At 39.5% G+C, this 25,327-nt stretch overlaps 3 protein-coding genes, 1 long non-coding RNA gene and 1 pseudogene across 5 annotated transcripts; all 5 read right to left on the reverse strand.

Annotated features, from left to right (window-relative positions):
* Positions 1–1,365: 1,365 nt before the first annotated feature.
* LOC112552506 (uncharacterized) lies at positions 1,366–4,238 on the reverse strand. The gene is made up of 3 exons (XM_089080476.1): positions 4,076–4,238; positions 2,997–3,983; positions 1,366–1,733 (listed from the first exon to the last, which is right to left on the reverse strand). The coding sequence occupies exons 1-3, from the start codon at positions 4,236–4,238 to the stop codon at positions 1,366–1,368; spliced, it is 1,518 nt and encodes a 505-aa protein (XP_088936602.1).
* A 90-nt stretch (positions 4,239–4,328) lies between these two features.
* Positions 4,329–5,525, reverse strand: LOC148935996 (uncharacterized; annotated as a pseudogene).
* A 284-nt stretch (positions 5,526–5,809) lies between these two features.
* On the reverse strand, positions 5,810–24,217 carry LOC105425698 (uncharacterized). Of its 2 annotated transcripts, XM_089079274.1 has the most exons (5): positions 23,264–24,217; positions 23,117–23,182; positions 7,155–7,448; positions 7,025–7,076; positions 6,842–6,927 (listed from the first exon to the last, which is right to left on the reverse strand). In XM_089079274.1, exons 1-4 carry the CDS (start codon positions 23,325–23,327, stop codon positions 7,072–7,074), a joined length of 429 nt encoding a protein of 142 aa, XP_088935400.1. In that variant the 5' UTR covers positions 23,328–24,217; the 3' UTR covers positions 6,842–6,927; positions 7,025–7,071. The 2 variants fall into 2 exon arrangements, with proteins under 2 accessions (XP_088935398.1, XP_088935400.1); XM_089079272.1 differs by lacking the exons at positions 23,117–23,182; positions 23,264–24,217 and having other exon boundaries at positions 5,810–6,927; positions 7,155–7,296.
* On the reverse strand, positions 10,833–13,794 carry LOC148935997 (uncharacterized). The gene is given in 2 exon segments (XM_089079286.1): positions 10,833–13,426; positions 13,428–13,794. Coding segments are annotated over 2 exon segments (1,995 nt in total). The 5' UTR covers positions 13,757–13,794; the 3' UTR covers positions 10,833–11,760.
* On the reverse strand, positions 21,169–22,528 carry LOC105433241 (uncharacterized). Its single transcript, XR_016139798.1, has 2 exons — positions 22,458–22,528; positions 21,169–21,765 (listed from the first exon to the last, which is right to left on the reverse strand). It is a non-coding gene; the product is annotated as an uncharacterized LOC105433241 (long non-coding RNA).
* Positions 24,218–25,327: the final 1,110 nt, after the last annotated feature.

Raw genomic sequence — 25,327 nt, forward strand, 5'->3', positions numbered from 1 at the left:
TTGAAAGTTTTCTTGGTATTTTCGGGGTGGAACTCGCTCGTGATGGTGATAATATCTTGACAAATGTGGTTGCTAACAATTCCTTATTTCCTACGAGTACAGCCGGGGTGTTCGTCGTACGCAGTAATCGTGCAAACTGACCTCTTCCTATTGCTTTCACGGTTTTTTTTTCGCGCATCGCATCGTTTATCAGTTCCGTGATATTCGAATCTTTTATAACGTTACCCTCGATAGTCACGATTCCTTCTTCGTTCCAAATAATTCTCGCGGGTACTGCTTTATCAATCAAATGTTTCAAAAATAAACGTGCCTTGGAAAACTTTTCGACACATTTTCTAATATTTTTTCGACGCTTTGCCGCTCGCGCCTACGCAAAGACTCGGCCCGTACTGTATTACTTACGTACTCTTCGAGATGAGGAGATTTGCTCGATGATTCGCGCGCCTGTTCCGCCACGTCTCCCTCCCGCGCATCTGAATTGTTCTCATCGGCGGCGTTACGCGTCGAATCTTCCTTTTGCGTTTTATCAAAATGAAGATATCGCCAAAGTTCCTTATACAATTTCCATTTCTCGCTATATCGCGCGGAGTGGGTGAATTAAGAATCCTGCTCATATCTGAATCGAGTCGTGATAAAGGCGTACCGGATGTTTGTACGGAATTTAAATTTTCTCCCTGTATCATCTCCAAATTCTATCGTGCGACGTTTTTCGTCGTGCCTATTACCGGATGTTGTTGTTGTTGTTGTTGGAACCGTTGCTGTATTCTTTCGAGATTATCCGTGGAAATTAAGATCATCTTCTTAGCCCTTTCCATAACTCGATTTCTTTTCTCTTGAACTACCCTCCGATAATTTTTGAAAATAGGAAGGATAGTATAGGTCCGATAAGATACGGTAAAAATCCGCCTCGCTGTAGTAATAGCTTTTTCTTACTTTTCCAATTACAACGTTTTCTCACTAAGTGACGCAAAGTTGTTTTATATCTGCTTAGACGATTTTTTTCACTGCGTTCGAGCGGAACGTTACTCTTGAGAGTATTGAAAACGCACTCGCAGATACAGCGAATGAATTTTTCGTCTGCCCAGCGTAAGAAAGAGGCGCGCTGATTTTTGTTCGAATAACACAGCGCTTCGAGAAGACAAATATTTTTCTTACCGATCGAGCATTCCGCGATTTTTCTCGCATTAATCGATGACGTTCTCTTCTTCATCGCGAGGAACTCGCGCGACTGTCGCGAGAGAATGCGTGGACGATACTTTTATACGAAACTTCCGGAAAAGGATCTGCGCGCTACATAAACGTAATTCGCTGTATCATCGGAAAATATGCTCGTGCGAAAACGATACTCGTCCGGCGTCGATTGTTTTAGATCAAGCAATAAATATCCATGAGGTTGGGACGTGGCGTTGTGGTACGCTTCCTCGAGAAACTTTGGATCGTTCGGATAGACTTGACGAGATGACGAATTTGCGCGCGATCCCGGGGATTTTTGAAAACCACAAAGTAATTCGCGTTCAGAGATATGTCGCGTTGTCTGCGGCCCTGGTGAAAGAGATTTTGTGTGATGAGAATTACGCTGAGATTTTTATGATGACTTCCCTTGGTAAACAGATCTACGATCGTTTCGCTCGAAGACGATTCCCTCATAAGATCGTCAATTATTATCAATTTCGGACGAGCCGGATCGCTAGAATAATCTTCCGGACGCGGTAATCCCTCGTGAAATTCGATCGCTGCAACGAAATCTCGAGTTTCGTATTGAAGCTGTAGATAAGCATCCTGCCACTCCGCGTAATAAAGCAAAATTCTTTCGAAACGTACATCGGCCATTTCGGATAAATGACGAAGAAATCTCTTCACAAAAATCGTTTTCCCATATCCTGTGGGTCCGCACACGATCGACGTCCACGGATGTTTCCACCGTACATCCATTTTACGAAATGGTAGATTCGCGTCTGTGCGCGATTTCATAAAGGCTGATGGTTGTAAGGGGGCTGTAAGCTTATCCCAGCGATCGGGGGGCCCACCGCGGCGAAGATACGCTCGCGCCAGCGTTTCCCCGCGAGGGCTAGCGAAAAATACCGCGGGGCGAGCTGATTCACCCCCGCGGTGTGAGCAAGCTTATCCTCGAAGATGCTCGCGCCAGCGAAACAGCGTTATAAGCCGGCCATATAGTTTGCGCTAAAAAATTAAAAATAAAATCATTTTTCTTAAATATAAAATATTTTTATATGAAATGAAAAATCTTTTTTAAAATTTGTTCTATATATATATATATATATATATATATATATATATATATATATATATTCTTACCTTTTCTATAAAAGGTATCGTTTTTATAAAAAATACAGCGAGGGTAGGAAATTGAAGAAATCAAATTTTTTCTGTGCATGTAAATATGTTTATTTTTTTTAAATGGCTGAAGGAAGGCGGAAAGGAGTTACGGGAAAAAACATGTTTTAAGAAATATAATTTTTATAGATTTATTTAAAATAAATCGAACATCAATTTTATAAAAATAAAACTTCTTAATTTTAAAATTACAATATTTACTTAAGATATAAATTAATATTAGCACATGTACACATTTACATTATTTTTACATCTCGTTCTCTCTGAAAAATATATTTTACAAAAATTTCTTACAATCTTTGACTAGGGGCGGAAAACTCGATTATTTAAGAAAGCTTAGGAGAAAATTTATTCCGGTGCATAACCGTACGGAACCGAATAACGGTTATTAATAAATCTACGTTTCAGCAATACTGGTGAGCATATCTTTGTTTCATCTCGCGTAACAACGTCGTGAAACGCTGTGCGTCGAATTGCACTGAAATGTAGATTTATCGATGGACCGGCTTCGTCTCGTCTTGTTCTTTCCTTTTCTATTAACATATTCTTAATACTACTAAAATTTATTAACCCGCTATTCGATGAATTTAAAGTAATACCCTTAATTTTACATGTTTCGTGTGTGCATCCCGACGGAATACGAACAATGTACGCGTAGAATTTCGGACCACCGGAAACGAACGGTTCGATGTAGCTACCGCGGCCGTAGCTCTCGAGCTCGTCTGTCATATCGCCCAGGAAATTCCCCGTATGCGGTTCATACTCATTCGGATCGCCGGTACTGACATATATACACGAATCCGTGTTGTAATATAAAACCCGTTTATCCAATAATTCTAAGTAACTGTACAATTTTAATCGTGCTTGCGCCGTTGTGTATGCCGCGATCACAACGTTCGTAAGCGGAGAATGCACGACCGCCTCTTTTCGGAGTCGCCACGAAACATATATTACCTCGTCGTTTACGGGTAATATACCGGTTATCTCATGCTCAGGACTCGTAAGCAAAGTCATAAATTGCTGGTGAGCTTTTATAATTTCGGTATTCGGCAAATTGGATCGTTGGCCGAATTTTCCCCAAAATGAATTTAAACAAAGCTTAGCGACCGAACGTAAACCGAGATTGCGCGCGATGTTTCGCCTGTCAAATGTGATACCCTCGGTTTCCTCATATTCCCGAAGGTAACGCTCCTTAGCATCACCGTCAGCGTCTTCCCTGCATTCGCTCGGCCAGCCGCTCGCTTCTTGTTTTAATTGCAAAAAGGTATTAATATATTCGGCAAACAGTCCGCCTTGACGAGTATCGCTATCGTATCGTGCGACTTTATATTCCCAAATTTCGCTCACATGCGTCACGAAATAACTCTTCTCGACGGCTTTGCGTAATTCACAAGATACCCAGGTACCCTCGAATTCTCGATCCACCGGGTTCTCGTGAGTACACTCAACTTGTGAGAACGTTTCGCAGCAACTCCGACATAACGCAAACAATAATTTATCTTGTACGCGATACGGTAGTACCGGATGAAAGAGATCACGTGGTGGGAGTACTTTACATCGCACGAGACCTTCGATCGAGTTGAAATTATAATTTGGTGATACCCCGATTAACGAAGAATACTCTTGCCCTACGTAAATTTTAGGATGCTCGGGAAAACGCCGGTTTTCAATACGAAAGGATACAGAGAACATACGTCGACGTAACGTATTTTTTCCGTACCTGAAACTTCGTATCGCGTGACGATATTTCCCGTGCGTCCACCATAAAATGCTTCGCGAGGATCGAGAAGAGTGTTCTTTATCAACGGATGATCCTTAAGAAAATTCTGCATTTCTCTATTATTCGAAATTTCTCGGTCGAAGGAGCACTCCCATTTCTCCATCACGTGATAACCGCGTTTACGAAGGCGCCATGACATCGCGAGCGTCCGTTCGTAGCGCGCGTCGATCGTATCCCCGCGATTCGCAGACGAAAGCGTACTACTCGCGATTTACTTTAAAACACGAAGGGCACCCATGCCAGAAACAACCGTGAAATTGTAGCACCCAGCGTCGTGACCCATTTTCTGTTTCGTAATATCCATCAACGGGCGTGCCATCGACTTTATATTCGCGGCCTCGCTCCGCATGGATAATGGGATGTCCGAGTTCGCGTTCCATCCACACCAACCACTGCAGAGCTTTGTGCGATTGCCTGTCAACGTTTCTGTAACCGCCCGAGGGAATGACTCCTATTTCCTCCTCACGCAAAAAGTTTTTACGAAAAACTCTCATGCATGTGGAAACGATAGTCGTACATTCCTCAAACGGACACACGTTTCCACGTTCTAAACATATTTTTCTAAAACTCATGCACGCTCGTCGAAGAATATCTATATCGTTTCGACAATATCTGATAATTTCGCGTTGAAAGTCAAAAATATAATTTTCACGTGCTATGCGTGGAACTTTTCGCGTTCTTCCGGCAACATGTGATCGGGAGAATAATATCTAGCATCGGGAATTGATCCTATATACGATTGGTTATCGATAGTATTAAATAAGTGCGGGAAACAGCCTTTATTCGACGTATCGCTCAGATCAAAGGCCTTAGGTAAATCGGATAAACGCATCGGCATATAATTAATGCTATCGATAAACTTCGTATGTCCGATCGTCATTACGACGATTTTTGTTCCGTTCAAAATAACGCGCGGTTCATGGGTGCTTTTCGGATTTTCTACAAAATATTTTAAGATAAATTGCGCGTCGAACGCTTTCGCATTATGCGCGATACAAATAATTTGAAACATTTTGTCGTTCGCGTTGCGAAATCGACAAATTGTTTCACGGGATCGAGACGGAATACGAACTCGCGCATTCCGCACCATCGGCATCGCACCGTCATGTCGTCTTCGTTTGCACATGCTACGCAAATTTGTTGCGCTACGCAAAGAGTCGGTACATGAATTCTCACGTTTTCGGTATCTACGAGCGTTTCGTCTTGCCGCGTTTCAAAATCGTAAAATATAAACGCGACACGACCGTTTGTTTGTTCGTTCATCGCAACGTTATCATTTTCATTTTCACACGCCTTTTTTTCTGCTCGCATTATCAGGGTACTTGTACCCTCGCCGGGATCACTAGCTTTACGAGCAAGAGAACGCATAGATGAAACATAGATGATTCGACGGTTGTAACGAACGACATGTTTTACAAAAGACCGTGTCGCATTTATGTACCGTGTTTGCACGTATAAATCTCCCGCAATCGCTACAAATTTTAACGGAATTACATATGCTCGCGCGAGATTTCCCGTTATATGATTTTTCCGCTCGGTGACGCTCGAAACAAGAATTACCGAAAAACGTACGGTTACAAGCTTCGCACCTAATTATTTCTCTATCACGATTTACGCACGGAGGTGAGGCGCGACAACGAGGGCATTTTTTGCGCAATGATGTCCCCTATCATTTCAAAAGCCCTCGTTGCACGTTTCGCAGTAACCGCCGCGCGAACCACCTGCAGCTCTTAAATTTAATATAGGGTTATAATGACGCGAATCCTCGTAATACATTATATTTAATGTATACGAAGGTTCGCGCCTGAGGGAGGCGAGTAATGCGCGACCGTCGTACCTCGATTTTTCACCTCGGCCAAAACTACTAAAATTATAAATTATTATAGCGATATTTTCCGCGGCGAGAAACCGTTGAAAACGCTCGATTTCATTATATCCGCAACCTTCCTCGGGGATTACGATACCCGCGCTCCTCGTTAACTCAATCGCCAACTCACGTTGTAACGAAGAAGTCGCGTATCTTATGGATTCCCACCGTTCGTGCAATTCTCCCGTGCGCAGAGTACCACGCTCGCAGTAAATCCTCGCCGTTACGAGAGAGCGAGGAAGGCATAGATTGTCGGAATTTTTTATTTGTAAAATCGAGCGTTTCACGACGCTTTCTCGCGTTAATTTATTTGATCCCCCGCGCCCCAAAGGTACCGCTACGTTAAAAACGCATATGGTGAAATCCATCGCGATATCGAAACCCCTGGTGCTTTGCGCTACCGAACTCACGAGTTTCCATATGTCCTCGTGAGTCAAGTCTCGCGCCGGACGAAACGAAAGACCTGCAGGGCCATGCGATAAATTTGGCGAATCGAAGGATAACCCCACGTAATCGCTCGGTCCGCTCAAACGTATCGCATACGCGTGGATTTCGCGAAACGCATTTTCTAAATAATTCACGATATCGCTAGCACCCTCCGCGAGAGGACGTATCGCGAATGTCGCCTCCCTACCTAGTACTTCAAATTTTTGAAATTTACGCGAGTTTTCCGCCCGTAATACAATATAAGTGAAATTTTCACTGATCGTGTCGCTGTCGTCGACCGCGGCATCCTCATTGGTTAACCGATGCTCCTGCTGTTGCTGATGTTGCTGCTGCTGCTGCTGCTGCTGCTGGTGCTGCTGCTGTTGCTGATGTTGCTGCTGGTGATGCTGTTGAAGATCCGTCGAATGGTTCTGAAACCGGTGTAAATAACGATCTTTTTGTTCTTCTTCTTCGCGTGAAACGCCTCTTCCTGTTTGTACTGAAAATGGGAAACAAAAAATATTAATGATAAATATTTTAATTATACTCGATTTTATGTTAGCGAATAGATTCAGCATACCAAAGGTATCTCTTACCTTGAGCAGATTTCCTCTTCGCTTTTACAAAGCTTTTATAGAGCGTATTAATCTAGCAAAAAAACATTTAATTATAAATTTATCGGAAAGAATAAATTATCTTAAAATTTAAAAATAATATTAAATTTACCTTCATAATTTTCCGGAGAATAGCCCGTCCGTGTTTCGCACTGATGAAAAACCTCAATCTCTTCTTCTAAAAGCCCATCGCACATTTGCTCAAAGGCTCTTCTCCTGTTTTCTTTGCCATCGTCTTCTTCCTCGTCATCGTTATCGTCATCTTCTTCTCCTTCTCTATCTTCTTGTCTTTCTTCTTCGTCAATTTCTTCTCCTTCTTCATCTACATCTTCTTCTTGTTCTTCTTTGTTTTCCTCCTCATTTTCTTCTTCTCCATATTCAGATTCATCTAGGTCGTTTGCTTGTACTAAAAAAGAAAGAAGTCGTTATTATTATTATTACCTTTTTTCAAGAATTAGCTAATACGAGTTTTGTTACGTCCAACCCGAGATAAATATATTTTTATATATTTTTTTTTTTAAATAATGGATGGAGCTTGGAAGGACGCTCCAAATACCCTCTCGCAGGTGGCCGCGCTGAGGCGTCCCTACGAGTCGGACACACTGTGCAGAGCCACGAGTGCGAGTCAACGTCTTGAAAAAGACGCTATGACTTCGACTGCGTGACGTGCGTCGGTCCGTAATTTAGGCAAGAGAATTTAATCTCTTTTGCCAGGGACAGGACCATGCGCGAATCTTGGGATAACGAGGAATGAAAGAGGGAGCAAATAACTAAACGATAAATAATTTAAATTTTACATATAATTAATAATTTTAAAACTTTACAAGGTTAGGTACGTATCAAAATCGTATACAAGATCGTACATTAGCTACAAGATCGTATCATATTTTTTTTTATGTTGAATATATTTATTGACGATATATTTATAAAAATATAAAACAGGAAGGGTGTTACGTACAGAAATTCGTGTGTCCTAGAAATCGACGGATGTATTGTTTGGTTTTTCTGTGTATAATTCTATTAATCTATTAATTTAGTATTTTTAATTTGTTATTAATCTATTTTAAATTGTATGTTGTTGACTGTATGTGATTGTTCTGAGAGGAGGTCGGGTTTTCGCTAGTGAGGTCTAAGGGAGGAGGGGAAGGAGTCCGTAGTTCACAGAACTCGTCCAAGGATTTCTGGGTGCGGAAATCTGGGTATGTCTGGAGGTCATGGCGCTCTGGGAAGAGTACACTGAAATCTGGGGGTGATCCAGGTTCAGCTGGTTTGATCGGGGAATAGGATGGAGGAGATATGTGTAAATAATGGGGTCTCCTGCTGGAACAACTCGTGGTTTCTTGATGTGTTAAAACCTCGGATGTCCTAGGCGAAGGATAGTTCCCCGTCTGGCGAGCTCGCTTGTTCCGACGGTAACGGAGCCTCTTCAGGGCTCGCCTCCGTCTTTGAGCGTCGGAGAGTGTGGATGATGCAGCTTTCACTAAAAGAAATGGATTTGGAATATAAAGGAAATGTCATTAGTCGCGAACCTTAAGGCTATCTTTGAAATATTTCAGGAAACCGAGAGATCCGAGAGGAAAGAAATTAAAAAGGGAAGAGAAAATTGTAAGAGAGGAGAGAAAAAGGAAAAGAATAGATTTCCCGAATTACTCAACAGCCATGAACCTGCTGAATGCTCCGCAGCGCATAGGGAGCCCGAGAAGTTCGACGGCTGAAGCCAACAGAGAAGAAGCAGATTTTGCTGAACTATTCGGCAGCCATGAACCTGCTGAGTGCTCCGCAACGCATAGGGAGCCCGAGAGGTTCGACAGCTGAAGCCAATAGAGAAGAAGCAGATTTTGCCGAATTATTCGGCGGCCATGAACCTGCTGAGTGCTCCGTAACGCATAGGGAGCCCAAGAGGTTCGACGGCCCAAGCAAAGAAAGAAAGAGAAAAGAAAAAGAAAAAGGGAGTAGACGTGTAAGGAGAACGGCAGAGGATAGAAAGGATGTAAGGGAGGAATGAAAAAGTATAAGGAGAAGAGACCCGAAAACTATTATTAGGGAATTTTTTATATGTAATTAAACTTACTTTTACTCTAGAGAGTTGAGACCTGCGAGATGAAGGCGGTAATGGTGTCGTCAGGAAACTTGATCACTTGTTCTTGTTGATTGTTTTCAACTGATACCGACTGAATTATTGACAGACTGAATTATCGACAAACTGATAAAAAATGAAATGTTCCGACCGTGTAAAAAAAAGGACGTAGCAGAGAGTGTGTGTTCCGTGCCTTTAAGGGCACTATATATATATGATTTCGTTGAGGGAAACATCTGTACACGTGTTGTTTTTCCGCGATTAGGATAATAGGGATTATCCGCTTAGCCAAATTCTTAGTAATCGACTCCCGGAAGAGATCAGTTGCGTAGCCGTCGCGATCGTAACAGAACACGTGTCATCCGTTTATCTACTTAACTAAATTCTAATAACTGATATCCGAAAGAGAAGAATCGTGCAGTCGTCAAGATGTAACATCGGTGTACTTCCGCGATTAAGATAATAGGGATTATCCGCTTAGCCAAATTCTAGAAACCGACCTCCGGAAGAGATCAGTCTAACAGAGTAACAGAACATGCGTCACTCGTTTATTCGCTTAATTAAATTCTAATAACAGATACCCGAAAGAGAAGAATCGTGCAGTCGTCACGACACCCCCCATCTTAGACAAATATCGGGGGTACACGATATTTGCATTGAAAAGTAATAATTCTTCTCTTTCGATAGGTACTATTGCGCTTTCTCAACGCGAAGAAGAAGGAAAGGAAGGACATCTTTAATTTCTTTTGTTCTTCTTGAGTTTTCCTATTTATAAATGTATATATAGATTATATATGTATATATATATATATATATATATATATATATTATTTTTTTCTCTCTCTTCCCCCTTTTGTAGAGAAAGAAAAATTCTTAATGCAACGATAAAAAACAGTCTCTTAAAGTGTTAATTATAATTATTTATCTTTTCTATTCTTTCTGTTCATTTGTTGCGTGTTCATATACATATATTTCTGTGAAATGATTTTTAACAATTACATCATTATATTTATAATATATATATATATATATATTATATATATATATATTTTTTTTTATATATATATGTATATGTATATCTAGGCATTTGAACAAAAAGTTTAGTTATTCTTCCCTTTTACATATATCAAAGATATTGAAGGAAGAAGAATAAATTTAGTATGGGATAATTAATTTAGTGCTATTATTATATATATTTTTTCTTTTTCTATTATCGTTACTATCATTATTATTTATTATTATATTATTTATTATTATTACTATTTTTGGTGTATAGATTACTTAACAGTTGTATTAATGCACACGTTCTTTCCTTTCCATAAAGTGAGTTCATTTGAAACACAAAAGAAAAAGATTTATTACAGGTGGTCCGATACAAAATGCCAAAGGTTAGTCATCAAGTAACCAGATGTTATCCTTTCGCACGTGTGGATACTCTCTGTCGTTGCCCGAGAATATATATGCATATGGATGCACACATACATAATCCCTTTCGATGCTCTCCTAATCTTTGTTTTGCTGATTTCTATTTGGTCGTGAAGATGCACGCTATTTTATGTGCATTGTTCTTATGAACTGGATCATGCGGCACTACTATATTCTTAGATAGTTTCGAATTGACTGATAACCGATTGCTGATAGTAATGCCTGATGGGAGTAAAATGCATCTGGATTATATAGAAGGTTGATAGGCATCGACAGAAGGAATTTTTTTTTTCTTTTTTTTTTTTTTTTTTATCACGGGCATTCGGTATCGTGATCCTCCAGGACTGTTTTATAAGATTTAATTTTTGGCAGTAGAAAGGAGAAAAAGTGTACATATCTAAGGTTAAAGTTACTTACTTAAGGATTTTAATTAAAATGGAATTGCAATGGTTTTTCCTGAAAACTATTACTATCTGTTGCTAATGTATTTCGTATTATCTTATGATTACATTTGTTAATTTCGACAGATGGATAAATATTTACCGCGATTCTTTTATCAATCCGTGCATATCCTAAATTTACGAGGGCGTCTCGAAGATTCAACTGCATGTAGCCATTTTCGTGTGAAATAACCAGCTTGATGAGTGCGGCTCCGTCCGGCAGAGGATGTATTATTTTTAAGTATCCCTCCTGTTCTTCTGCGAGGATTTGGCACAATGCCCTGATTTTCTTAGACCATACTAGAGTTGGCACTGTCGGGCCAGTGTAGGCTAACCCACACGTGAGAGCTTGTCACGGCAATTCTTGAAAGCGATCTTCTAGGATGTATAATTCGTTGAATCGCCGCCACACCTCTTGTCCTTCGTCCCTGAGGGCTACCCGGACAATTCCTTGGATCCGCCCGACTGCCGTTATTATTCCTCGGTGCCATATGTCGCCTTTCTTGATTGCGACGGCCAGATTTATTTTCACCAAGTGTGGCCAGCAGATGAGGGTACTTGACTTCCGATTCATTCGGAACCCAAGTTCCTCCATTAATTCTTTTAGGCTCGACTCTCCAGTTTTGAGTCGTATCCAAAAGAGGTGCGGTGATTCCATTCGGAGTATCTTGCAGTCAAGGCGCCCACGGGTCAAACAGCTGGTATCGATGACGTTAGATTCCATTCTTCGGTATTATCTGATTGCAAAGATATGGATGATGATATTAAAGAAGATTTTAATTTTTCAATTGTAGAGAAAAAGTTGGTTGAGAAGTTGGTACAACTTCCGTGGGAAGGAGAGGATATATTGAGTTTGGATCTGCGCCTTTCGTTGGAGCTTCTCGTAGTGCGTCGCTTGGGATTGTATGCTCAGAATTGCATTCAGGAGGAGGGGCGCTCGCCTCCGAAGATTTTTTCTGTCCGTATGTGCTAAGGTGTAATAAAAGATGGGTGATAGAATCCCAAATAGATCCGAGTAGATGTATTGACCATCCATACACGGTTTGCAGGGCATATGCGTGTACTGCTGTGTCTAGTATTAATTTTAAGATTCTAATAGTCATGTATATCCCAATCATTCCGGCGCTGATGTTACCAAAAATGAGAAACCGATCCCAAAATCTTTCCCAGGCAGATGTAGCTATTTTTTCTATGGATGCTTCGTCTAATAAATTAGAAAATGATCCTCCGTTTACAGAGCCAGGTTGCCCTAGCATTCCTCGGGCTATGGTATTAAGTACTGCAGGCCGTTCTGCAGGAAACATTATATGATCCCGAAGATCCTGTAAATCCTTTTCCGTGTATATCCCGCTTGTGGCGAGTGCTCCAGGATTAATATACTTCCAAGTTAATTTGGTGGTTGGTTTTATGATGATTGGGGGTAGTGATTCGATTGGTTTGGGTGTGAATTTGTACCACGAATCTCCTAGTAGATACATGGCGGATGCGAGTTTATTACAATTTACCTCAGTTCCTTGTTGTAATAGAATGTGTGTTTGAGGGGTTAAAAATTGTGTTTGATTGTCTCGTATTACTTGTAACTGATCGTAGCATTTGTCAGTTTGAGCAATTTTTACTTCAACTGGTACGCACTTTATTATGTGTATTACCTCTCCGGCTCGTAGGGCCATATATCCTGGTCCCTTCATTAGATGATAGGCGAAAACATCTGGTGACTGAGTAGCTATAGCTAAAGCATTCTTTAGCATTTTTTGCTCGAGGTTACATTGTTGCAGGAGAACATTTCGATATAACTGGCTTATTTGTGTACGGACATGCCTTTCTACGTATACGAATTTGGAATTTACATAGGTGAATATATCGAGATTATAAGCGCGGTTTTCCGTCTTTTTAAAAACTTTATTATCAGGGGTTATTATAAAAATGAATAATTTGGGATGTTCTGTTCGGGTAAGCGTATATCCGCATTTTGAAATAGTTCCCTTGCTGGTTAAGGCGAAAACCATGTCATCCGCAACCAGGGCATAGATTTCCATGGGTTGATCGTCCAGTTGGTCGATTATTTTTCCTGCGACTTCTTCATATAATAAGCCATAATTACTAAGTTGACAATCGTCTTCGGGTAATGCATTCCAGAATGTATCTCCTCCTTCTAAATCGATACACTGAGTAGCCGTGAGTTCACAAGTTACTCCTGAACGGAGTATAATCCTATTGGTATCTACTTTTACTTTGGCTGTATAATCTTGTAAGGTGATCTTTATAGTCGCGAGAACGGTGACGTCTGTCCATGTTCCATAAGGGTCTGAATACGTTCCCCCATGACATGTTCCATCGGCATCTAATTGTCTCGCCAACGTTACAGGCCTGGTGATTGTTTGGTTAGGAAGAATGCCTGTAATAAGCGTTGCTCCTAGGTGGTAGTGACCAAACACATGCATATATGCATGCTCCTTGGGATATTTCTTGTATGTATGAATATTTGCCATTGGGAACATCCATAGAGTGAGAAAACATTCCACATTTTCTGATTAGTCTATCAATTTCGATTTTACATTGGTGTACCTTTATGCTTTTAAATTCATTAACTTGAAGTAATTGCAGATAAACTCTGGCCTTCTTTAGAGTCTGCGGCGGAATGTCGCATTCCTCGATGTTCAAGAGCGATAATGTAGTTAAATTGGCCTGCGGTGATCCACAGTCATAGCTTATTATTCCGTGAGCTTTCCGAATCCAAATAAATGTTATCATTATGGCGATCCTTCCGATCATCTGAAAATTTAATTATTCGAGGTTGGCTTGATATAAGAAATCCTTAAACGATTGGGATGAACTACGCGACTGTTTTTCTTAATTTTAATTCTAACGTTATTTCGATTTAATATTTCTAAGACTTCATGCGGGCTTGTGTATTGATCTCCAAATTTTCCTGGTTTGGGCCCTTTCTGCAAGAATACGTAATCCCCTGGTTTGAAAGCTTGTGGTTTAATCTTCTTGTCGTAATATTTCTTTGATTTGATTTTTGCTTCGACAATATTTTCGCGAACATTTGCTTGTATGGTGTGAAGCTGAGTAACTATTTATTAAATATTCATCATAATTTGCCAGTTTATTTCCGGAGCTAATGGTTCGCTAGACGGTATTCTTGCTATTTTCCCGAAAACTAATTCGTATGGGGTATGTTTAGTTGCTTCGTGTACACTGGTGTTATAGTTGAATGTAGCGAGACCGATCCACCTGTCCCACTGTTTTCCTTCAGTTGCATATTGTTTTAAATATTCACCAAGTGCATGATAGGATCTTTCTAACGAACCATTGGATTGCGGATGAAAGGCAGTAGTGCGCAGTTTGCGAATCTTGAATATTTTAGCGAGTTTTTTCATTAGATCGCTAAGGAAGTTTCTTCCTTGATCAGTCAATATTGCTTTTGGTGCTCCTAGTATACAAATAAATTTATCAACAAATGCTTCCGCAATTGTCTCAGAGGTTTGATTTGGCAACGGTATTGCCATGCAAAACTTAGTTAGTTGATCCTGCAAGGTTAGAATATATTCGTTTCCTTGTTCGGTTTTAGGTAACGGACTTACAATATCCATGGCTACCTTATCAAAGGCGAATCCTGGTGTATCAATAATGATCATAGGCTGTTTAGTTTTGACTCGTACTAATTTTTTTAATTGGCATTGCAAGCATTGTTGTATGTATTTTTGCACATCTGATTTTAAGTCTTCCCAATAATAATTGTGTTTAATTCTATTGTATGTTTTAGTAACACCTCGGTGTCCTCCTGTGGGCGCACAGTGTATCTCACTGATTATACTTGGGCGGAGATCTTTTGGGGGATATTTTATTAATCCATTGCAAATAATTATTTTAGTGTACGCGTCAATGAAGATTAATTGTATCTGTGTTTTAATATTGCTCCATGGTATATTCTGGATAAATTCGGTTTTGGCTATACTAACAGTTTCCAGTTTTAATTCGTCTGCTATTTTACGCCTAGGTCTTTCAAAGCTGATGTTATTTGTATTAAGGTCATTGTTGGTCCTTCTCGTTGTCCTTCGCTAATCGTTAAAACCAGGTGATAATAGTTCCTATACTTTATAGCTCGAGTTTTTCCTAAAATAAGATCCCTTAATTTAGGTAATTCGTTTCGTTCGAACAATTTTTGTGAACCTGAGTCTAAAGGTTTTCCGTTGATGTCGACAAAATAGACTATATTATCCTTACGTAAGAATAACAATTCTCGAGAATCGATAACATTGCTTTTCAGTGCCCGATTTTCAATAATGACGGGTTTAGTTTTCCTTAAGTCATTTTCTTCATTTTTTTCATTATCCTCTTCTTCGTCTTCTTCTTTTCCTTCTTCTTCCTTTTCTTCTTCTTCGTTATTTTCTCTACTCTTTGTGTTTTCATTCGCTAAGTCTGTTACCTCTATAATTTCGGGATTGATTAGAGAATATGTTTGCGATCTTTTCAGGTGATCATCCTTTTCTTTTATTGTTTGGCTTCTTGTTTGCATTTTACGAAATGCGGGCGGATTATGAATTAATGCCTTCTCTATAATTTTATTTTTTGTCGGTTCGTTTAATTCTTCTTGGGTGAATGGTATGGAATCCATGTTTTCTTTGAAAGAATTGTCGATATCTACCATTTCGGATTGTTCGTTGTCCGATAAATATAATTCGAAATCTTCGTCTTCTTCCATTTCTTCTTCCTCTTCGGATTCTTCCAATAATTTGGAAATTACGTCTGCATCTTCTAGTTTATTAGGATTTAAAATTTTCCTATTGATAATGGTTTTGCAATCTATTTCTACTGGGTTCCTTGATAATGCATCGGCATTTACGTTAGTTTTTCCGGCTTTGTATACGACGTCATAATCATATTCCGCCAGTTTCAATCTCCAACGAAGTATTCTCATATTCGCATCTTGTGCATTCTTAAACCATAGTAAAGGTTTATGATCAGTAACTAAGGTAAATTTTCGTCCATAAAGATACGGTCGAAAATGTTTAACACAATAAACTATTGCTAATGCTTCCTTTTCATAAGTATCGTATTTTAATTCATTGTCTGTTAAGGTCCGTGATGCATACGCGATTGGACGATCTTTATTTATTTCCCCTTGCGATAGGATTCCTCCTACAGCTATTCCTGAAGCGTCGGTTGTTAAAATAAACGGTTTTGAGAAATCGGAATATTGGAAGATGGGTTCTTCGCATAGTTTCTGCTTCAAAGTTTCAAATGATTCTTCCTGAACAGATGTCCAATCAAATCGTGTCTCATTTTTTAACAGATTTGTCAATGGTTTAGCGAGTTTCGAGAAGTTTGGAATAAATCGTATGCTATAATATCCTGCTAATCCGAGAAATTGTTTGATATTTTTAGACGTTTTTGGTCTAGGAAACTGTTGCACTGCTTCCAATTTTTTGGGGTCTGGTTTAATCCCGTTTTTGCTGATCACATGTCCTAAATATGTTACTTCAGTTTTTAGAAATTCACATTTATCTGGCTGTAATTTTAAGTTTGCTTCGAGTAATCTGTCTATTAAATTATTATACTTCCTTTCATGTTCCTCTAGTGAGGAGGCATATATAACGATATCATCCATATAGACGAATAATTCTTTCCCCTGTAATCCGATTAGCACTAGATCCATTAGACGTTGGAAAGTGGCAGGTGCGTTTTTTAGACCGAAGGGCATTCTATCGAATTCATAATGCCCGAAAGGAGTAGTAAAAGCTGTTTTATGGCTATCTGAAGGATCCATTTTGATCTGGTGAAATCCAGAGGCTAAATCACAAACTGAGAAATATTGCGCTCCTCCCAATTGATCAATGATATCTACAATATTCGGTAAAGGGTAAGCATCTCCAATGGTCTTATCGTTCAATGCTCGAAAATCCAAAACCATTCTCCAGCGTTTGTTTCCCTTTGAATCTTCCTTTTTGGGCACTATCCATATAGGAGTGTTATACGGAGATTGAGATGGTTTTACTATTCCAACTTCTAACAATTCTCCTACCTGCCTGTTTATCTCCTCTTTATGAACTTGTGGAAATCGGTACTGTCGTGTATTTATTGGCAGATCATCTATGGTTGGTATCTGGTGTCGCAATACATGAGTAGCAATTAATTTTTCGCCAGGTATGTGGAATCTGTCCTGACTGATTTTTATAAGTTTTATTACCTTTTCCTTTTCTTGTTCGTTTAAGTGCTCCAACCGCAATGATTCTATAATTTTAATAAGCCGATTCCTTGCGTCCTCCTTTGATATTACTAAGCATTCGTGGGGATTATCGGTTAAGGTAACGAGTGATAATGTGTGAATTTGTCTTTATGTTTCGATTTATGCTTGTGTATACATTTATCAAATATTTCTTGAGACTGATTTTGTTTTGATGAAAAAATTCTAGAAGACGGTTTTTTATCTTTCATTTTGCAGTTATTAATTAAGTTTGTCCTTCCTATGAGCTCCTTGATAGTATTTTGAGAGGTTTCTGTTCCTTTTTTATTTCTTTCCTTCGAGAGTATCCCAATTTTTCGAAATTTAATATTTTTTAGTTGAAGTGAGAAATTCTTATTTTTAATTTCTCTTGGATAGAGTTGTGTCGAGTTACGCAGTGAGGTTTGGTAACTTCCCTCCTCGCAACCGACGGAGCTGGGAATTGCTAGAGAAGTGTGGAAGTTTTCCTCTGCAATTCCAGGATTCTCAGGAGAAGTTTGGAAATTTCCCCCTCCAGGGATCTTGGGATGAATTGATAATTGAGCGGAGGTTTGGTAACTTCCCTTTGCAATTTCAGAATTCTCAGGAGAGGTTTGGAAATTTCCCCCTCCAGGGATCCTGGGATGAATTGATATTTGAGCAGAGGTTTGGTAACTTCCCTTCGCAATTTCAGGATTCTCAGGAGAGGTTTGGAAATTTCCCCCTCCAGAGATCTTGGGATGAATTAATAATTGAGCAGAGGTTTGGTAACTTCCCTCTGCAATTTCAGGATTCTCAGGAGAGGTTTGGAAATTTCCCCCTCCAGAGATCTTGGGATGAATTGATAATTGAGCAGAGGTTTGGTAACTTCCCTCTGCAATTTCAGGATTCTCAGGAGAGGTTTGGAAATTTCCCCCTCCAGGAATCCTGGGATGAATTGATATTTGAGCAGAGGTTTGGTAACTTCCCTCTGCAATTTCAGGATTCTCAGGAGAGGTTTGGAAATTTCCCTCTCCAAAGATCTTGGGGATGAAGCCCTTACTTTTATCTTTATTTTCTGATTTCTCATGGGTTTGATTTTTATTTTCAGAGTTCATAGGATTCTTATTTCTCTCTTAGTTTGTATCTGTAGTTCCGTCTTCAAGTAAGTAAACGTGTTCGTTCTCGTTCTTAAGACCGATAACTCTTTCGATATCATTTTCATAAAGGGTATTAATCTTGTCGTTGACAGTTTCAGTACTGTCCAGAGATAATGAATACATTGGAAGTTTTGGAATATGCTCGAGATCTTTTTCATGATCGTTGAGTATTTCGTCGAGAGTCTTAAGTCGCAATATTGGCACTTGTATTTCTGTTTCTTCGTCTAACGTGCTTATGATATTTATGTATGCCTTTCCAGCAATGTTTTGGCTACTATGGAATCTCTCGAATAAATTCCATGTGCTACTTTTAATTTAGGTATGTATCCGATCTTTACTTCGGGGTTACCTATTCTCACATAAAACAATGACTCTGATCGTAGTGGTACGATGATGATTTCTGGAGAAGAGAATGGTATATTAATTCCAGATATGTTCAGATGTCCCTGAGCATAATCTATCGTTGAAGAGGTTTGTTTAAAGAAATCGTTACCGAGTATACCAGACTGTGAAATAGGGAAATCGTTAGACACTATGTGAAATTTTACTAAAATTTTAAAGAGAGTTAGGGTAATTTCACCGAGAGTATAAACAGGGTATTCATTTATTCCATTTAATTTTAATATGCAAGAGTAATCAATAGCAATGTGTTTAGGTACAAAATCCCTTTTGATTATATTCGGTCCAGAACCAGTATCTAACATAAAAGGAGAGTTTATTTTATCTAAGGTTATCTGGACAGTAGGCACGCGACTATGTTTGTCGAGGTTTACTGTCACGGGTTGAGCGTTCGGTGTATTTTTTATTGGGGTGTCGAAGATGTCGATAGGTGTGAAACCTGCTCGGCCCCCCGTTGCACACCCGACTTCGATGGACCATTGGAGTTTTTTGAATTGTTTGTTTTTCTACGATTATTATTTAAAATTCGTAAGTCGCAGTTTTCTAAAAGATGTCCTTGTGCTTTGCAGTAGCGACAATATGGTGAGCTACCCGAATTTGGGTTTAACTTAGATCGACAATCTTTAGCGGTATGACCGAAGTTGTTGCAATTTTGACAAGAGATTTTTTATTTATTTTCCGCTGTTTGCTGGTCATTTTGTTTTTTCCAGCAATTATTGGCCGAATGCCCGGGTTTGTCGCACCATTGACAGATTAGGAAAGCTTTATTTTGATTGCTGTTATTATTAGTACGACAAGTCTTGGCATTATGTCCAGATTTCGAGCATAACTGACAGGTGATAGTATTTTCGCGTATTATGTTAACTGTTCGTCGTGTTTGTGAGTCGCGAAGTCGACACGTATTAGCGTCGTGTCCGCGTTTCTTGCAAATCTGGCAGATAAGTATCTCGTTTCCCAAATTCTCAGTTCTACTATGATTTTGATAAGAATTTTGATTAAACTTCTTACAATTATTAGCTGAATGTCCACTTTTATAACAGATTTGACAGGTTTCTCGCGGTACAGTGATATCAATCGGTTTTGAGGTGGTACATGATCCGCGGCAAGTCTGAAATTGCGCGTAATTCTCTTTCTATTCGTAATGCATCGGCCACAGTTCCCTTGACGTCGAGATTTCTGGCTACTCTTTGTTCGATTTCCGGATTCAGACCTCTAATAAAGCATTTACACATATCTTTTTCTAATGAGTCCATGATACTACGTTCTGGGAGAGAATTTCCGGAGTTTCGATTGGCTTCTAATATTTGCTTCCCTAAAATCTTTACTCGATTTGCATAAGTTACAACGTCTTCATTACCTTTTTGATAAATAGAGCCTAGTTCACCTTATAATTGATATACGTTTTTGGAATGACCATAAATTTGTTTTAAAAAATTTGTAAGTTGAGCAACATTGTCGAAGTCCTGACCTGCGACGGTACGACGGGCTTCTCCAACTATTCGCGTTCTTATAACTTTAGTGAATTGTGATTCGGCTTCATCTGGTAACATGGATTTAGTCTCTTCACAACCCTCGATAAAATAACTTAGGGGGATATTCTGGCCGTCAAAGAAAGGGACGGCCTCAATAGCGTATTTTAGTGTGGCGAAAGGATTAATTTGCGCCATACTTAATCTACTTAAATCTTCCGTCTGGCTGTTGGTAGTATGGTCAAACTTGCCCGTTAATGCTAAATTTTCGGGGCGTAATGTATTAGATTCGGATGTTTCGCAATTGATTTCTAATTCTTCAACAATTGAGGTCTCTTCTAAAGGAAAGGCAATAGGTTTGGAAGCAGGTGTTTTTGTTGGAGTAGAAGTGTATATAGTTTCTGATTGAGTCTTTTTAGGGTTACCGCCACTCTCTAGACCAAGATTGTAGAGAACGTCTACTTTAGCCTTGTCGGCCTTAGATCTCGTAGTCATTCCCGTCTCCAAAGATCGCGCCTATCATCCCGGACGAGCCCCCAAATTTTCGCTATTTGTTATGTCCAACCCGAGGTAAATATATTTTTATATATTTTTTTTTAAATAATGGATGGGGCTTGGAAGAACGCTCCAAATACCCTCTCGCAGATGGCCGCGCTGAGGCGTCCCTACGAGTCGGACACACTGTGCAGAGCCACGAGTGCGAGTCAACGTCTTGAAAAAGACGCTATGCCTTCGACTGCGTGACGTGCGTCCGTCGGTCCGTAATTTAGGCAAGAGAATTTAATCTCTTTTGCCAGGGACAGGACCATGCGCGAATCTTGGGATAACGAGGAATGAAAGAGGGAGCAAATAACTAAACGATAAATAATTTAAATTTTACATATAAATAATAATTTTAAAACTTTACAAGGTTAGGTACGTATCAAGATCGTATACAAGATCGTACATTAGCTACAAGATCGTATCATATTTTTTTTTTTATGTTGGAATATATTTATTGACGATATATTTATAAAAATATAAAACAGGAAGGGTGTTACGTACAGAAATTCGTGTGTCCTAGAAATCGACGGATGTATTGTTTGGTTTTTCTGTGTATAATTCTATTAATCTATTAATTTAGTATTTTTAATTTGTTATTAATCTATTTTAAATTGTATGTTGTTGACTGTATGTGGTTGTTCTGAGAGGAGGTCGGGTTTTCGCTAGTGAGGTCTAGGGGAGGAGGGGAAGGAGTCCGTAGTTCACAGAACTCGTCCAAGGATTTCTGGGTGCGGAAATCTGGGTATGTCTGGAGGTCATGGCGCTCTGGGAAGAGTACACTGAAATCTGGGGGTGATCCAGGTTCAGCTGATTTGATCGGGGAATAGGATGGAGGAGATATGTGTAAATAATGGGGTCTCCTGCTGGAACAACTCGTGGTTTCTTGATGTGTTAAAACCTCGGATGTTCTAGGCGAAGGATAGTTCCCCGTCTGGCGAGCTCGCTTGTTCCGACGGTAACGGAGCCTCTTCAGGGCTCGCCTCCGTCTTTGAGCGTCGGAGAGTGTGGATGATGCAGCTTTCACTAAAAGAAATGGATTTGGAATATAAAGGAAATGTCATTAGTCGCGAACCTTAAGGCTATCTTTGAAATATTTCAGGAAACCGAGAGATCCGAGAGGAAAGAAATTAAAAAGGGAAGAGAAAATTGTAAGAGAGGAGAGAAAAAGGAAAAGAATAGATTTCCCGAATTACTCAACAGCCATGAACCTGCTGAATGCTCCGCAGCGCATAGGGAGCCCGAGAAGTTCGACGGCTGAAGCCAACAGAGAAGAAGCAGATTTTGCTGAACTATTCGGCAGCCATGAACCTGCTGAGTGCTCCGCAACGCATAGGGAGCCCGAGAGGTTCGACAGCTGAAGCCAACAGAGAAGAAGCAGATTTTTGCCGAACTATTCGGCAGCCATGAACCTGCTGAGTGCTCCGCAACGCATAGGGAGCCCGAGAGGTTCGACAGCTGAAGCCAATAGAGAAGAAGCAGATTTTGCCGAATTATTCGGCGGCCATGAACCTGCTGAGTGCTCCGTAACGCATAGGGAACCCAAGAGGTTCGACGGTCCAAGCAAAGAAAGAAAGAGAAAAGAAAAAGAAAAAGGGAGTAGACGTGTAAGGAGAACGGCAGAGGATAGAAAGGATGTAAGGGAGGAATGAGAAAGTATAAGGAGAAGAGACCCGAAAACTATTATTAGGGAATTTTTTATATGTAATTAAACTTACTTTTACTCTAGAGAGTTGAGACCTGCGAGATGAAGGCGGTAATGGTGTCGTCAGGAAACTTGATCACTTGTTCTTGTTGATTGTTTCAACTGACACCGACTGAATTATTGACAGACTGAATTATCGACAAACTGATAAAAAATGAAATGTTCCGACCGTGTAAAAAAAAGGACGTAGCAGAGAGTGTGTGTTCCGTGCCTTTAAGGGCACTATATATATATATGATTTCGTTGAGGGAAACATCTGTACACGTGTTGTTTTTCCGCGATTAGGATAATAGGGATTATCCGCTTAGCCAAATTCTTAGTAACCGACTCCCGGAAGAGATCAGTTGCGTAGCCGTCGCGATCGTAACAGAACACGTATCATTCGTTTATTTGCTTAACTAAATTCTAATAACTGATATCCGAAAGAGAAGAATCGTGCAGTCGTCAAGATGTAACATCGGTGTACTTCCGCGATTAAGATAATAGGGATTATCCGCTTAGCCAAATTCTAGAAACCGACCTCCGGAAGAGATCAGTCTAACAGAGTAACAGAACATGCGTCACTCGTTTATCCGCTTAAATTCTAATAACAGATACCCGAAAGAGAAGAATCGTGCAGTCGTCACGACGTAACAAGTTTTATAACTTTTATTATTTTAAATAATTACTCACGCGATGTGTAAATTTCGGTGTCGGCTTCGCTCAGAGTCGGCTCCTCATCGCTATTTTCCTCCACATCTGAAACAAAATTAAGCTTTTATTAATTGAATTCGATATACTGTGAGATAATTTTGAAAGCAATATTTGCTATTTTCTTACCTGAAACCAGATCAACCGTTGGGATACCCTCCTCCTCCTCCTCAGGTTGCACGTCTATCCGCATTCGCACTCATCCTAAAAATTCGATATTTTAATTTAAAAATCTGAAAATTTAGAAATCTAGATTTTCAATTATATCAATTTTCTATTATTTTACTCATGATCGTTTACTCCTTCTGCCTCATCTTCGGCGAGGCGTCTCAATCCTCGTAGTTGGTACGAATGTACAACCGCGATGTTATCTCTCGCTTAAAAAAAAATATTTAAATTTAGAATTTTTTATACCTACATATTCTAATTTTAATTACTTTAAAAATAAATATTTAGCTCCTCCGGTGCACCTCGTAAAATAAGCGATATGTCCGCCGGCATCATCCTCCCCCACGCCAGCCATTGCACCGGTTATGTATTCTTTTACAATATTTAAAAGTCTTTTGTGCGAAATACCCTAATCTGAACATAATGCTCAATAGGGTTTTCGAGCACTTCGGTACGAATTTTGCAAATGTGATGTAATTTGTTTCTTCTTCATTTGTTAATAATGAGATATAAGCACTCGCGTTTATCGTCGGGTTGATATTCGCACACACGATAAAAAATCTTCTTAATTTTTCATTGAGTGCCATTTTTCACTCCTTCACTATTTTTTAGAATTAAGACAGCGAACGAATCGACGCAGTAATGTAAAAATCGGTCAAGTCACCCCGAGAAAGTATAATCTCGGAAATAGACTTTTCTATAATTCCGCACGGTATTTATACTTTGAAAATCTTACTCGTGCACTCCGAAAAGAGGGCGGCCCGCAGAAAATGCAGCGCCATTGGACAGGCCAAAATTCTCTTTAATACAGGTTACACCTTTTCTATTCTCTCACCTTTTCTACTATTCTCTCACCTTTTCTTTTCCATTTCTCTAGCTAAAACTTAGCTAAAAGAAAATCCGAGCTCCCCACTCAAGAAACATCTCTAACTCTCTTATTTTGTAATTTCTAGGTTTATTATTAAAAAATATTTTGCGAAGAAGTTTTAAAAGTCTAGAAAATCTAAAGTTTAAAAGATTTTATAATTTTACAATTTAAAATTTTAAAATTTTAAAATCTTTTAAAATTTTTAAAATTTTTTAAATTTTATAATTTTTCATTTGCCCATCTGCGCGCGCAGTTCTTTTTTCTTAGTAGATAAGTCGATGAGCTCGACGAATTCGTCAGCCCTCGATTCATTCGAGTGCCATCCTTCGAGGTTTCAACTTCGTAAATCCGAAGTAGTCTCTCATTTCGACGCTTGTGATTATTAGTTACATTTGAGAAGAAAACAGGAACAATGGCGAGCCGAAAAGCTGTTCTCGATATCGAGAAGCGTAATACTCCGGAACCGAGCATTGCCCCCGATTCCGAGAAGCGCAAGTACATCTGCGATATTCCGAAGGAAAATTGTAACGAGGAACGAAACGACAAGTTCCATATGATGCTCTCGACAACATATGGACTCAACATCTCTCACACGAAAAGTATACACGTCGGATTGCAAACGACAAACGAAGGAATTTTTGTGCCAATGGTTAAATTAACCGGTAATTATGCAGAAGGAATTTATTTCGACGCTGATTCCTGGCAACAATTCCTAAACAACAAATGGGGCTTATCGACGAGTATTTAAACGCTAACAATAAATCGAGACCGGATCCTATCATTGTCAAAAATGTTGCGATCAACCTTTAGCTCCTCTTATGAGTCACGGTCCATATTACTGGCGTATAAAGAAAATGAAGAGGCCACTATGGAAAATATCGAAATTCAACATCGAGGAACGACTACGGATTCACAGCCACCGACGAAGAGGCGTAAAACCTATGCTGTCGCAATTGTGATGCAGAAGAGTACTTTTCACGGTTGAAAAATATTGTGAAATGTGTCGACGCGCACTTAAAACATTTACAAAACGTGACCGATAATGTTAACAAATACGCGCAATATCTTATAAAAGAAATAGAATTAAACCTTCCAAAAAGTTACATAGATAGCGATATTGTAAAACTCAGTTTGAAAGGATATTATCACGAAATCGC

The sequence above is a fragment of the Pogonomyrmex barbatus genome, unplaced genomic scaffold (genome assembly GCF_055798465.1).
Source record: "Pogonomyrmex barbatus isolate J1 unplaced genomic scaffold, ASM5579846v1 scaffold3, whole genome shotgun sequence".
NCBI lineage: Eukaryota > Metazoa > Arthropoda > Insecta > Hymenoptera > Formicidae > Pogonomyrmex > Pogonomyrmex barbatus.

Coding starts and splice junctions, on each gene's coding strand:
- LOC112552506 (XM_089080476.1), bottom strand. CDS start 4,238: ATGGAGAAATGGGAGTGCTCCTTCGACCGAGAAATTTCGAATAATAGA. Junction 3,984..4,075: donor CACGCGATACGAAGTTTCAG/GTACGGAAAAAA, acceptor AAATTTACGTAG/GGCAAGAGTATTCTTCGTTA. Junction 1,734..2,996: donor ATTCTACGCGTACATTGTTC/GTATTCCGTCGG, acceptor ATTTCGTTGCAG/CGATCGAATTTCACGAGGGA.
- LOC105425698 (XM_089079272.1), bottom strand. Junction 6,928..7,024: donor GAAGAGGAAATCTGCTCAAG/GTAAGAGATACC, acceptor TCCCATTTTCAG/TACAAACAGGAAGAGGCGTT.